We start from the raw sequence: 12,491 nt of genomic DNA on the forward strand, positions 1-12,491 counted from the left end.
TTTCTTTATTGAGTGAGTTTATTGACTTGTTCAGTCTCAAAGCTGTCCTCCCACACACCCAATCTCCCAGTTATCCCCTATTTATATGTGCTCATAGACAATTAATACTCATCACCTGTTTCCCTTAACATTAAGAATGTAATTGACATGACATAAATAAACCTTATCAAGGCAATTGACAAGGCAATACCAGAAGCAGAAGAGGCTCATCTGGAGCATAAACATCAACATGGACCAGTTGGGTCGAATGGCCTGTTTTTCTGCTGTACTATTCTATGTATGCATTAAAAAATGGAATGGCCAACTTGGTAATTATTATTTCTTCTTGCAAGGAATGGCTGCAACAGCAGAGGTTTCTCAGACATCAAACAGGATAGCAAGGGGCAGCAGCTTCCGGGCCTAGAAATAGAAGCAATAAACAGCAATAATTGCAGATGTGCGGGTGGCAACGAGAGGCTCATGGCACTAGAAAGGGGGCAGGGTCTTCTCAGGCAAGAGTCAGGGCTGCTGGTTGAACAGTGAACGATGAAGGCGAATGTTCAGCCAGGCAACGTGGCAGCAATCAGCAACAGCAAATAGGCTAGCGACATCAGCTTCTCAGGCCCTGTTGGAGGCTGTGATAAAATAATTCTCTTAACATAAACTAAATGGCAGCTTCTCTGGCATTGTTGATGGCTGATGAGGAGCAAAAAGAAAGATTCAAGTAAACCAAATTAAGTCAATCCACAAAAAATAAATGAATTCGACAAAATGAAGCCAATTTAGCAGTCTCGGGTATCAGGTAGGTAAGAAAATATTTCAGCTGTAAAGAAAAATAAATTAGCTCTAAATTAATTCAAGAGTCAATCTGATAAAAGTAAATTAAAAGAAGTCTTTGTGTTCAGTTCATGGTGAATTGAGTGTAGGATGAATGATGGTGGGGGGTGGGGGGGGGGGGGGGGATGACAAATTATGTGATTAATGTAGAGCAGTCAGATCATATCCAATAAGCTATAAAGACCTTTAAAGTATCTAAAATTCTAACGTAGAACTGTGACAAGCACAACCAAATAATGACACATGGCAGGAGACTAGAATAAATATACATCTACTTAATAAACTCGCAGTATACTGCCAAATAAATTTCAAACAAGAGAGTCATACACTTTTCAGAGAGTAACAGGCTATTAAAAAAGGTTTACATTTGAAGATCTAAGTGACGGCAAAACCTGAATTCAAGTAGAAAATGAATAAAAACTTACCCTATTTAGGTAGAGCAGGCACTTTTCTAAACACCAGAGGCAGCACATGCAAGCTTTCAGCATGCATTTTGCAACAGCATTTTCCTGGACAAAAAAAACAAAGCAATTAAAGGACCTTCTGTTAATATAACTATTGGTTTCAAATATGAACACTTATGCCAATATAACATTGAAGTTAACATTTTACATGTGCCACAAACAACTTTTACCTTGCCTTTGAGTTGGTTGTGAATATACATGAGGATCAGTCGTGGGATCTTTACTAAGGTGATGATGAAGGAGCCTTTGGCCACTGTTCCTAGATGGTATTTAATCAGTCGACATATGGAAGAAAGAATTGGAGTTGTTGGCAACTTACTCTTGTCCCTACATAAATGGGAATAAAGGCAATAATTGGAATTTGTCTGATCATGTTAGGATAACAGGCATTGTATCTCAAACACTCATATTACAGAATATATCCAGCTGGGACAGAATTTTCATGGACATTTCCCAAAGCAGCATTCAAGACTTTAGCATTTTACGTAAGGTGATCCGATGATCTAAACATATTTAAAGTTTAGGAGAACTCAGAATAACTTTGCTGTTGGCATGCGGTAGAAGGGAATGATTTTACATTGCTCTCAGTTTCTCCTTACATATAGCTTAAAGATCAAAAAGTGCATCTCTCTCTTCTGAAAGACTGCTATCAAGTCTAAGTAGGAGCAATCCAGATGTTGTAGTAGATTTGTACCAATACCTCAACCATGCAGACACACAGCTTGGAGCTACTTCCTGATGAGTAACCCTCACATCACTGGTATAACATTATGATACAAGGTTAACTGGGATGCTCTGTAGTAACTACTCGCACAGTGTTACCATCTGCCAAGCAAATTCCAATCACTCATTGGATACCAGGAGAGCAGTGACTACATTCTGGCAAGTGCCTAAAACCATACGATACATGAAATCTGCACTCAGTGTAATCAGTCTCGAGCTTAGTCATGAGACATCAGTGCTGCAGGCAGGCAGATCTAGGCATTTGATGGTAACATTTTAGAAAACTCTACTAAAAAATTGCCAGGCAGTTAAACTCAAAACTCTCCTAACCAACATTTATCCCTCAATCCCCACTAAAAATAAACTAAAATAAAAGCAAAATACTGCGGATGCTGGAAATCTGAAACAAAAACAAAAATAGTTGGAAAAACTCAGCAGGTCTGACAGGATCTGTGGAGAGGGACACAGTTAACGTTTTAAGTATTAAAAATAAACTATTGGATTATCATATTGCAGTTTGTGGGATTTTGCCGAGTGCAAAATGGCTGCTGTATTTCGTACAAGAGAACAGTGTGTACATTTCAAAAGAATTGCATTGGCCATAGAGCGCTTTGGATGTTCTGAGGTCATGAAAGGCGCCATATAAATGCAAGTTTTTCTTTCTAAACTATAGAAGTGGAAAGGCTCTTAAATATATCTGGAAACCTAGCCAGCCAATGGCAATCTGTAACAGCCATCTCTCCTGCTAGCCATCATACACTGTTGAGCTCAAGAAAATCTGAGACACAATGTACAGTCTCCTCTTTTCAAACTCAATTTACACAATCAAGTGTGCCTCAAATGGATGAGAGTGATTTATGATAAAGGCTTCAGGTACTCCTATTAATAACAAGTTGCCGTCCAAATAGCTTGAAACCAAACATAGGGTCAGACTACCAAATATGGAATCATAGCTCATAAATGCAAACAGCCAGCTATTAGTCAGGAGTATATTCCTAATGCCATAAACACTTATCTTTCAACTAAATTTGAAACTACACAAGATGTAACTATGCCCTCAATATTGATATCAAAACCATTTCATTCAAATTTAGCAAGAAAACATCCCAGGAGTTAAAATAACTAGAATCATGCATAGGAGAAAAAAACTGTTGGATATGCTCCAAAACAAATGTTGAACAAAAAGCTTTAAATCTCAGTTTACACAGAAAAATTTTCCGGTCGGCAAGCGGGAGCGAGGCCCGTTTGCCGACGGGTAAAATGACGCAGGGATACGTCGGGCTTGTGTCCCGATGTCACCCCGCCTCATTTAGATTTTCAATTTGGTGGGCATGCAGCCAAATTGGTCGCGCGCCTGCTGAACCGTCAACGGCCTATTAAGGCCATTAAAACTCATTAACATGATTGATGGGCCTGCCCGTCCAACCTGGCGGGCAGGCCGGGAGCCCAGGCGGGTCTCGGAAAAAACCGTGAAACCTCATCCACTGGCGGGATGAGGTTTCATGAGGGTATTTAAATTATGAAATGTTTAAAAAAAAGCTATGGACCTGTCACATGAGGGAAAACGGCAGGCAAATTTTTTAATCGCCTTTATTGAAAGTTTTACATCGGAGCCAACCTCCCTGAGGCAGCACTTTGCCTCAGAGAGATCTGTGCACTCTTCCGCGCGTATGCACGAAAGAGCACACTCCCAGCTGAGGGAATCTCCCCACCCCCCCACCACCTGCACAGGGAGCGCATAGCACTTCCTGGCGGGCGTCACGCTGGGCGGACCTTAATTGGCCCACCCACGTAAAATGGCAGTTCACCCCTGACAGGGGGCACCAATCAAGAACCCGCCCACACTCCTTCCCCCTCCCCCATCCCCGGACGGGGGAAAATGTTGCCCGTAAATATAGCCCACAAAAATTTCCAGCAAGCTGCTTTGAACCTGCAGAAATGGCTGACATCAAGGCCTGCTCGACATCGAGACTAGTTTAACAATTTATCTATTGGAAAGGAATCTTGCATTGCTTAAATGTCCATGATCTTCCTTCCCAAGCCAAAAAAGAGAAAACACAAAGGCAAGGCATAATCTTGCTTTCACAGGCTGGAGGGGAAGTGGTGGAAAACCAAGGCATCCAACATTTAAAATGGTGCTAATCTACTGGGTTGCAAGGTTTGCTTTTCCGCCTGGAAACTGCATTCAGCGGGCAAACTCAATCGCACCTGAAGAATGCCAAGTGCCAATTTATGGATCAGACTGTGCATCCATGAACACTTCTGTTCTCTCTTCAACTCATCTTCTGTGCAAAACCTTGATAAACCAGCCACTGCTGTCAATGTGCCAAAAGTCAGAATGCAAGGTTAACACAAGATGCATGCAGAAGTGTACAAACATGGGGAATAACCAAGTCTACTGCAACTTTTTAATTTTTTTTTAAAACAAATTTGAGAGAAGGAAATCACCTGGAATGAATTCTAAGACACATCAATCACAAACAGGAGTAAGGTTCGAGGAGCCTCAGCCCCTGCAACTATCCAACAGTTGCAAGGTTCTTGTAAGCTGTGTGGATGAGAGTGCGAACGGCAGGGAGGATGAGCTAACAGCCACCATGGTACAATGATCCATTCAAGTGGGAGAAGGAAATGGGAGCATTGTAGATGTAGGGGACAGCATAATTAAGGGGATAGATACTGTTCTCTGCACCCATGAGCATGAGTCCCACAGGCTGTGCTGCCTGCCTGGTGCCAGGGTTAAGGACATTTCCTCAGGGCTGGAGAGGAACTTGGAGTGGGAAGGGAGGGATCCAGTTATCGTCGTCCATGTTGGCACCAACAACATTGATAGAACTAGAAAAGGAGGTTCTGCTGAAAGAATTTGAACAGTTAGGAGCTAAGTTAAAAAGCATAACCTCCAAGGTAATAATCTCAGGATTGCTACCTGAGCCGCAGGCAAACTGGCATAGGGTAAATGAAGCCAATGAGTTAAATGTGTGGCTCAGAGATTGGTGTGGGAGAAATGGGTTTCAGTTCATGGGGTACTGGCACCAGTGCTGGGGTAGAGAGGAGCTGTTCCAGTGGGATGGGCTTCACTTGAATCGTGCTGGGACCAGTGTCCTGGTGAACCGTATAACTAGGGCTGTAGAGAGGGCTTTAAACTAAATAGAAGGGGAAGGATTCAGGAAAGGGGATATGTCGGCTTACAGAGCCAAAGGATTTGGAAGCCTTGCGGGGCAGCTATTTAGGTAATGATACACAGAGTGTGACAGGAAGGGACAGAGTGTAGAAACAAAAAACAGCAGCAAATAGGGTCGCGAAGGAGCGCTTCAATCTCCCTGAGACATGGAGCTGGACCTGAACCTGATGGGTTGTATCCTAGGATATTAATGGAAGTAGCTACAGAGATAGTGGATGCACTGAGTAATCTTCCAAGAATCCTTAGATTCTGGAAAAGTCCCAAAGGATTGGAGAACAGCCAATGTAACTCCCTTATTCAAAAAGGGAGGAAGACAGACAAAGAACAGTTAATTATAGGCCAGTTAGCTTAACATTTGTCATTGGGAAAATGTTGGAGTCTACTATAAAGGATGTAATAGCAGAGCATTTAGAAATACATAATGTAATCAAGCAGGGCCAGCATGCTCTGAAGGCTACATGAAGGGGAAATCATGCCTAACAAATTTGTTGGAATTCTTTGAGGAGGTGACAAGCAGGATAGATAAAGGGGGACCAGCAGATGTAATATATTTGGATTTCCAAAAGGTGTTCGATAAGATACGCACATAAGGCTACTTGGATAAGAGCCCAAAGTGTAGGGGTTAGCATATTAGCATGTAAAGAGGATTGGCTAACTAATAGAAGAGAGTTGGGATAACTGGGGCATTTTCGGGATAGTAAGCTGTAACTAGTGGAGTGCCACAGGGATCAGTGCTGGGGCCTCAATTACTCACAATATAGATTAATGACTTAGATGAGAGAAGTGAAGGTGCTATCAAGTTTGCAGATGACACAAAAATAGGTCGGACGGCAAGTGGTGAGGCTGACACAAGGAGTCTACAGAGGGATATAGGCAGGTTAAGTGAGTGGGCAAAAACTAGGCAGATGGAATATAAATTGGGAAAAGGTGAGGTTATTCACTTTGGCAGGGAGATAGAGGAGCTGAATATTATTTAAATGGAGAAAGACTCCATGAAGGCTGCAGCACAGAGGGATTTGGGAGTCCTTGTGCATGAATCCCAAAAAGCTAACATACTAGTTCAACAGCTAATAGGGAAGGCAAATGGAATGTTGGCCTTCATTTCAAAGGGAATGGAGTGTAAAAATAGGGAAGTCTTGCTAAAACAATACAAGACACTAGTTAGACCACACCTAGGATACTGTGAACATTTTGGTCCCCTTATCTAAGGAAAGATATACTGGCATTGGAGGCAGTCCAGAGAAGGTTCACTAGGTTGATCCTGGGTATGGAGGGATTTTCTTATGAGAGGTTGAGCAGGTTGGGTACTCATTAGCGTTTAGAAGAATGAGAGGTAACCTTATTGAAACATAAGGTTCTTAGGGGACTTGACAGATAGATGCTGAGAGGTTGTTTCCCCTTGTGGGATAGTCTAGGACCAAAGGGCATAATCTCAGAGTAAGGGGTCGCCCAGTTAAGACAGAGATGTGGAAGAATTTCTTCTCTCAAAAGGGTAATCAATCTGTGGAACTCTTTACTGCAGAGGGCTGTGGAGGGTGGGTCATTAAGTATATTCAAGGCTGAGATAGATTTTTAATCAGTAAGGGAATCAAGGGTTAGGAGGAAAAGGCAGGAAAGTGGAATCGTGGATTATCAGATCAGCCATGATCTCACTGAATGGTGGAGCAGACTCGATGAGCCGAATGGCCTACTTCTGCTCCAATGTTTTATGGTCAATGGTTCATAATCCAAGACAAAAAGAAAATCTAACTGAGGGTCTTTAATTTTTCATTCCTCTTCAGAGAAACTGTTAAGCTGAATTGTACTAAATTATAACAAAGCCCCATCGCCATTGGCAGTTTCATTGTAAACATGGAATAAGTGATACGGCCTTCAAGCTCAATAAATACAGAAATTCTTGAACAACTACAAGCCTTGTACTTGCTATTTATCACAAAGGCCTTAATCAGAATTAGCACAGAAAATTTCATAAAGGTGCTCTTCAAAATTGGTACCACACTTTCAAAAGAGTGTTCACTTAGTCTTGCAGTTGGTGTGGTACCAGGTTTAGGTGTATTTTGTTTCCCAGAGGTTAGCACCATGTGTGGTATTAAGTTAATACAAGGGGCTGCCAAATGAGCCAAGAGCAACTTCAATTGAAGTCACATGACAACAATGATGTGAACATGCTGCAGATAGGATAAAACACAAACTCTCAGTGCTTGGATTTAATTTTTTGTTCCTCTGAATTCCGGCAGTTCGGGAATAAAAGGAAATTACGGTAATTGGCCAACTAAGCAATCAGAAGGGGTTCTTGCTCGTTTCCCTAGCCTCAAATCGCACTAAAGAAAAATACATAAAATATCCAGGACTAGATCTTGAGACTGCCCAAGGGATCGCTAACAGAAAGTATATTTAATGATAAAACAAAACAGAGATTCAAAATTAAAAGGTAAAACTATGAAAAACACACTTATTGGGCTTAAAGGTTCTTTTCCCAAAAACGTTTTAACTTATTAATAAAATGTAGAGGACTCTGAAATGCCTCTCTGGAGCTTAACATGTTATATAAGCACTCAGAAGCCAACTTTATATAAACCAAACACCAGCAACTTGCATGCTGTGTCACTGACCACGTAAACCAGTACCAAATGACTGAGAGCAGGCATTTGAGGTCTCACAGCAGGACATGAAATAGCAAATACACTCTTTACTTACTCTTAAATTATAAAAAGGACAGGGCATTTTGCAGGGAATCTAGAAAAAGGAAGATTCAATGCTTTTCTAAAATGAAAGAGCAAAGCTCTTTCACTATAAATAAAAACACTTCTCATTTAGTATTAGTGAGGAAAAACTGCCATGAAATTTGCAGTGTGCTCAGCTTTTTCTGAACCAATATCACAATAGGCTCCAAAGCAGAGCCATATGGAATCAAAATGTTAACTCTGACTCTCCACAGATGCTGCCAGACCTGCTGAGCTTTCCTACCATTTTTTGTTTTTATTTCAGATTTCTAGCATCTGCAGTATTTTGCTTTCATCACAATACCACAAACTGGTGCTATGAATGCATGATCTAGAGTCAGAGTTACACAGCACAGAAACAGGCTCTTCAGCCCGTCGTGTCCACGCCAGCCATCAAGCACCCATCTATTCTAATTCCATTTTCCAGCACTTGGCCTGTTGTCCTATAGACTCAGGCTTATAGACGTTTACAGCAGAGAAGGAGGCCATTCGGCCCATCAACCCACACTGGTCAAAGATCTGACTATACTGATCCCATTTTCCAGCGCTTGGCCCACAGCCCTGGAGGCTATGGCAACACCAGTGAAGTGAATATCTAAATACTTCTTAAATGTTGAGAGAGTTTTTGACTCAATGATCCTTTCAGGCAGAGAGTTCTAGACTCCCACCAACCTCTTGGTAAAAGATTTTCTCCTCAAGTCCCCTCTTAGATTTCTAACTCTTACCATAAATCTATGCCCCCTGGTTATTGACTCCTCTACTAATGGAAAAAGTGCCTTCCTATCCACCCTATCTATGCCCCTCATCTTATACATCCTTATCAGGTCCTCTCTTAACCTTTGCTGCTCCAAGTAAAACAACCCCAACCTATCCAATCTTTCCTCATAGCTCAGGCCCTCCAGCCCAGGCAGCATCCTCATAAATCTCCTCTCCACCCTCTCCAGTTCAATCACAGCCTTCCTATAATGTGGTGACCTGAACTGCATGCAGTACTCAGTTGTGGCTAACCAGCGTTTTATATAGTTCTAGCATAACGTCCCTACTCTTGTATTCTACGCCTCGGTTAATAAAGGCAAGTATCCCATATGCCTTCTTAATCATCTTATCGACCTGCCCTGCTATCTTCAGGGATCTGTGGATATGCACACCAAGGTTCTTCTGATCTTCAGTACTTTCCAGGGTCCTACCATTCATAGTGTAATCCCTTGCCTTGTTAGCCCTCCCCAAGTGCATTATCTCACACTTTTCCAGGTTGAATTCCATTTGCCACTGCTCTGCCCACCTGACCAGTCCATTGATATCCTCCTGTAGTTTATGGCTATCTTCCTCACTATTTACCACCCTACCAATTTTCGTGTCATCTGTGAACTTCTTGATCATACCCCCTACATTTAAGTCCAAATCATTTATGTAACTACAAACAGCAAGGGCCCCAGCACTGAGCCCTGTGGAACCCCACTGAAAACAGACTTCCAGTCACAGAAACATCCTCTACCATCACCCTCTTCTTCCTGCCTCTCAGCCAATTTTGGATCCAATGTGCCATTTTGCCTTGGATCCCATGGGCTCTTACTTTCTTGACAAGTCTGCCATGAGGGCCCTTATCAAAAGCCTTGCTAAAGTCCATGTAGACCACATCAAATGTATTACCCTCATTAACAGTCCTGGTTACCTCCTCAAAAAATTCAAACACATTTGTCAAACATGACCTTCTCTTAACAAATCCATGCTGACTATCCCTGATTAATCCATGTCTCTCCAAGTACAGATATATTCTGTCCCTCAGAATTCTTTCTAGTAACTTCCCCACCACTGAGGTTAGGCTGACTGGCTTGTAATTTCCTGGTCTATCCCTAACCCCATTTTTCAATAATGCAACAATATTAGCAGTCGTCCAGTCCACTGGCACCTCACCTGTGGCCAGAAAGAATTTGAAAATTACTGCCAGGGCCCCTGATAGCTCTTCCCTTACTTCCTTCAACAGCCTGGGATACATCTCATCCGGGCCTGCAGATTTATCCACTTTTAAGGCTGCTAAACCAGCTAGTACATCCTCTCTCTCTATGTTAATTTCCTCTAATATTTCACAGTCATCCACCCTGATGCCTTTGCCTGTATCATCCTTTTCCATTGTGAAGACCGGTGCAAAGTATTTATTGAGAACTGTACCCACGTCATCCGGGTCCACACACAGATTATCCCTATGGTCCCTAATTGCCCCTACTCTTTTCCCTAGTTATTATCTTACTCTTTATATATTTAAAAAACCCCTTTGGGTTTTCCTCTATTCTACCCACTAATGCTTTCTCATGCACTCTCTTAGCTTTCCTAATTTCCTTTTTAAGATCCCTCCTGCACTTTTTATACACTCCTCTAGGGACTCTTGACGTATTGAGCCCTCGGTACATGCCGTAAGCGTCTTTTATTCTTAATCCTAAACTTAATGTCCCTTGACATCCAGGGTTCCCTGGACTTGTCGTGCCTTTGTCTTTACAGGAACATATTTGCCCTGTACACTCGCTATTTCCTCTTTGAATGCCTCCCACTGCTCTGATACAGTTTTATCTGCAAGTAGCTGCTCCTAACCCACTTGGGCCAAATCTTATCTCATCTTAGTAAAATTAGCCTTTCCCCAGTTTAGAACTTATATCCCTGGCCCAACCTTATCCTTTTCCATAACTATCCTAAATCTAGCCGAGTTATGGTCACTAACTCCAAAATGCTCCCCTACTGATATGCCTTCCACCTGCTGCCTGGGCTCATTTCCGAATATTAGGTGCAGAACTGCCCCCTCTGTGTTGGGCTATGTACTGGCTAAAAAAGTTCGCCTGGATGCAACTTGCTCCCTCCCTATCTTGCACATTAAAACTATCCCACTTAATATTTGGGTAGTTAAAAACCCCTTCTTACGCTTTTCTAAAATTTGATTGCATATTTGATCCTCTACCTGGCTGTTTGTTGGCCTATAGTACACACCCAACAGCATGTTTGCCCCTTTTGTGTTTTTTACTTTTATCCATATGGCCTCATTTGATGATCCTTCCAAGGTATCATCCCTCCTCACTGCTAGAATTGATCCTTGATCAATATTGATCGATCATTTTTCTTTCTTCCTATGTCATTGGTCCCAACATGGACCACGACCTCTGGCTGTTCACTCTCCCCCTTCAGAACGCCCTGCAATCGTTCCATGACATCCTTGAACCTGGCACCTAGGATGTAACATATCATCATGGAGTCACGTCTACAGCCGCAAAAGCCCGTCTACTCACCTCACTAACGAATCCCCAACCACTATTGCCCTTGCACACTTCCTCCTCCCCTCCTTGAGCAGCTGGACCATCTACACAGTGCCACGGCCTTGACTCTGGTTGGCCTCCAGAGGAACCGCCACTCTCACCGTTATCCAAGGATTACCTCACTACCTGCCTGGTCCCCTTCTTCTGCCTGGCAGTCACCCATTCCCTCCCTGCTTGTATTTCGTTAAGCTGCAGGGTGACCACATCCTGAAACGTGCTGAGGGGTAACCACATCCTGAAGCGTGCTATCAGGCGAACCTCTCAGCCTCATGAATACACCACAGTTCCCCCTGCTGCTGCTCAAGCTGCAAAACCCAGAGCTCGAGTTGCTCCAGTCGGAGGCACCTCCTGCACACATGGTCAACGAAACCGCCAGGAGCCTCTTAAGATTTCCCACATTGCGCAGGATGTTCAAATTACGGGACTGAGCTCCCCAGACATATCTTAACTAAATAGAATATGGATCCTTGCTTTTATTTTACTGTTACACCTACTTGAGTAAGGACTACATGCTAGGTCCAAAGAGTTGATCCTCTAGGTGCTGCTGACTGCCTGTCCCAGGGTCCTCCACTCACACTCTCCTCATAATGCCATGGTGTTTCAAGTAAGTGCTCATCGAAATGCTTCTTAAACGTTGTGAGCGTTCCTGCCTCTACCACCCCCTCAGGTTCCAGATTCCAACCATCCTCTGGGGTGAAAATTTTTTCCTCAAATCCCCTCTAAACCACCTGCCCCTTACCTTAAATCTATGCCCCCTGGTTACTGACACCTCCGCTAAGGGGAAAAATGTCTTCCTTTCTAGGCCCCTCATAGTTTTGTATAGCTCTATCTGCTCCAAGGAAAACAACCCTAGCCAATCCAGTCTCTCTTCATAGCTGAAACGCCCCAGCCCAGGCAACATCCTGGTGAAACTCCTCTGCACCCTCTCTAGTGCAATCACAGCCTTCCTACAGTGTGGCAACCAGAACTGCACACAATACTCCAGCTGTGGCCTAACTAGTGTTTTACACAGCTCCAACATAAGAGCAGGGGGTTATGTTCTATGCCTCGGCTAATAAAAGGCAAGTACCCCATGTGCCTTCTTAACCACCTTATCTACCTATTATGCTGCCTTCAGGGATCTATGGACGTGTACACCAAGGTCCCTCTGATCTTCTGTACTTCCTAGGGTCCTACCATTCATTGTGTATTCCCTTGCTGTGTTAGTCCTCCCAAAATGCATCACCTCACACTTCTCAGAATTAAATTCCATTTGACACAGCTCTGCCCATTTTACCAGCCCATCTAT

The 12,491-nt window shown here is 43.0% G+C and overlaps 1 protein-coding gene across 4 annotated transcripts in view; it reads right to left on the reverse strand.

Moving 5' to 3' along the window:
• The window catches only part of LOC144699653 (choline transporter-like protein 1), an 80,257-nt gene that overhangs the window by 13,436 nt on the left and 54,330 nt on the right, over window positions 1-12,491 (reverse strand). For all 4 annotated transcript variants that reach the window (XM_078570765.1, XM_078570775.1, XM_078570783.1 and 1 more), the window contains 2 exons: window positions 1,451-1,607; window positions 1,242-1,325 (listed from right to left, as the gene is read on the reverse strand). In XM_078570765.1, coding sequence (XP_078426891.1) covers window positions 1,242-1,325; window positions 1,451-1,607 — 241 coding nt within the window. The remainder of the gene's footprint in view (window positions 1-1,241; window positions 1,326-1,450; window positions 1,608-12,491) is intronic.

Source organism: Cetorhinus maximus, chromosome 2 (assembly GCF_964194155.1).
Source record: "Cetorhinus maximus chromosome 2, sCetMax3.hap1.1, whole genome shotgun sequence".
Lineage (NCBI taxonomy): Eukaryota > Metazoa > Chordata > Chondrichthyes > Lamniformes > Cetorhinidae > Cetorhinus > Cetorhinus maximus.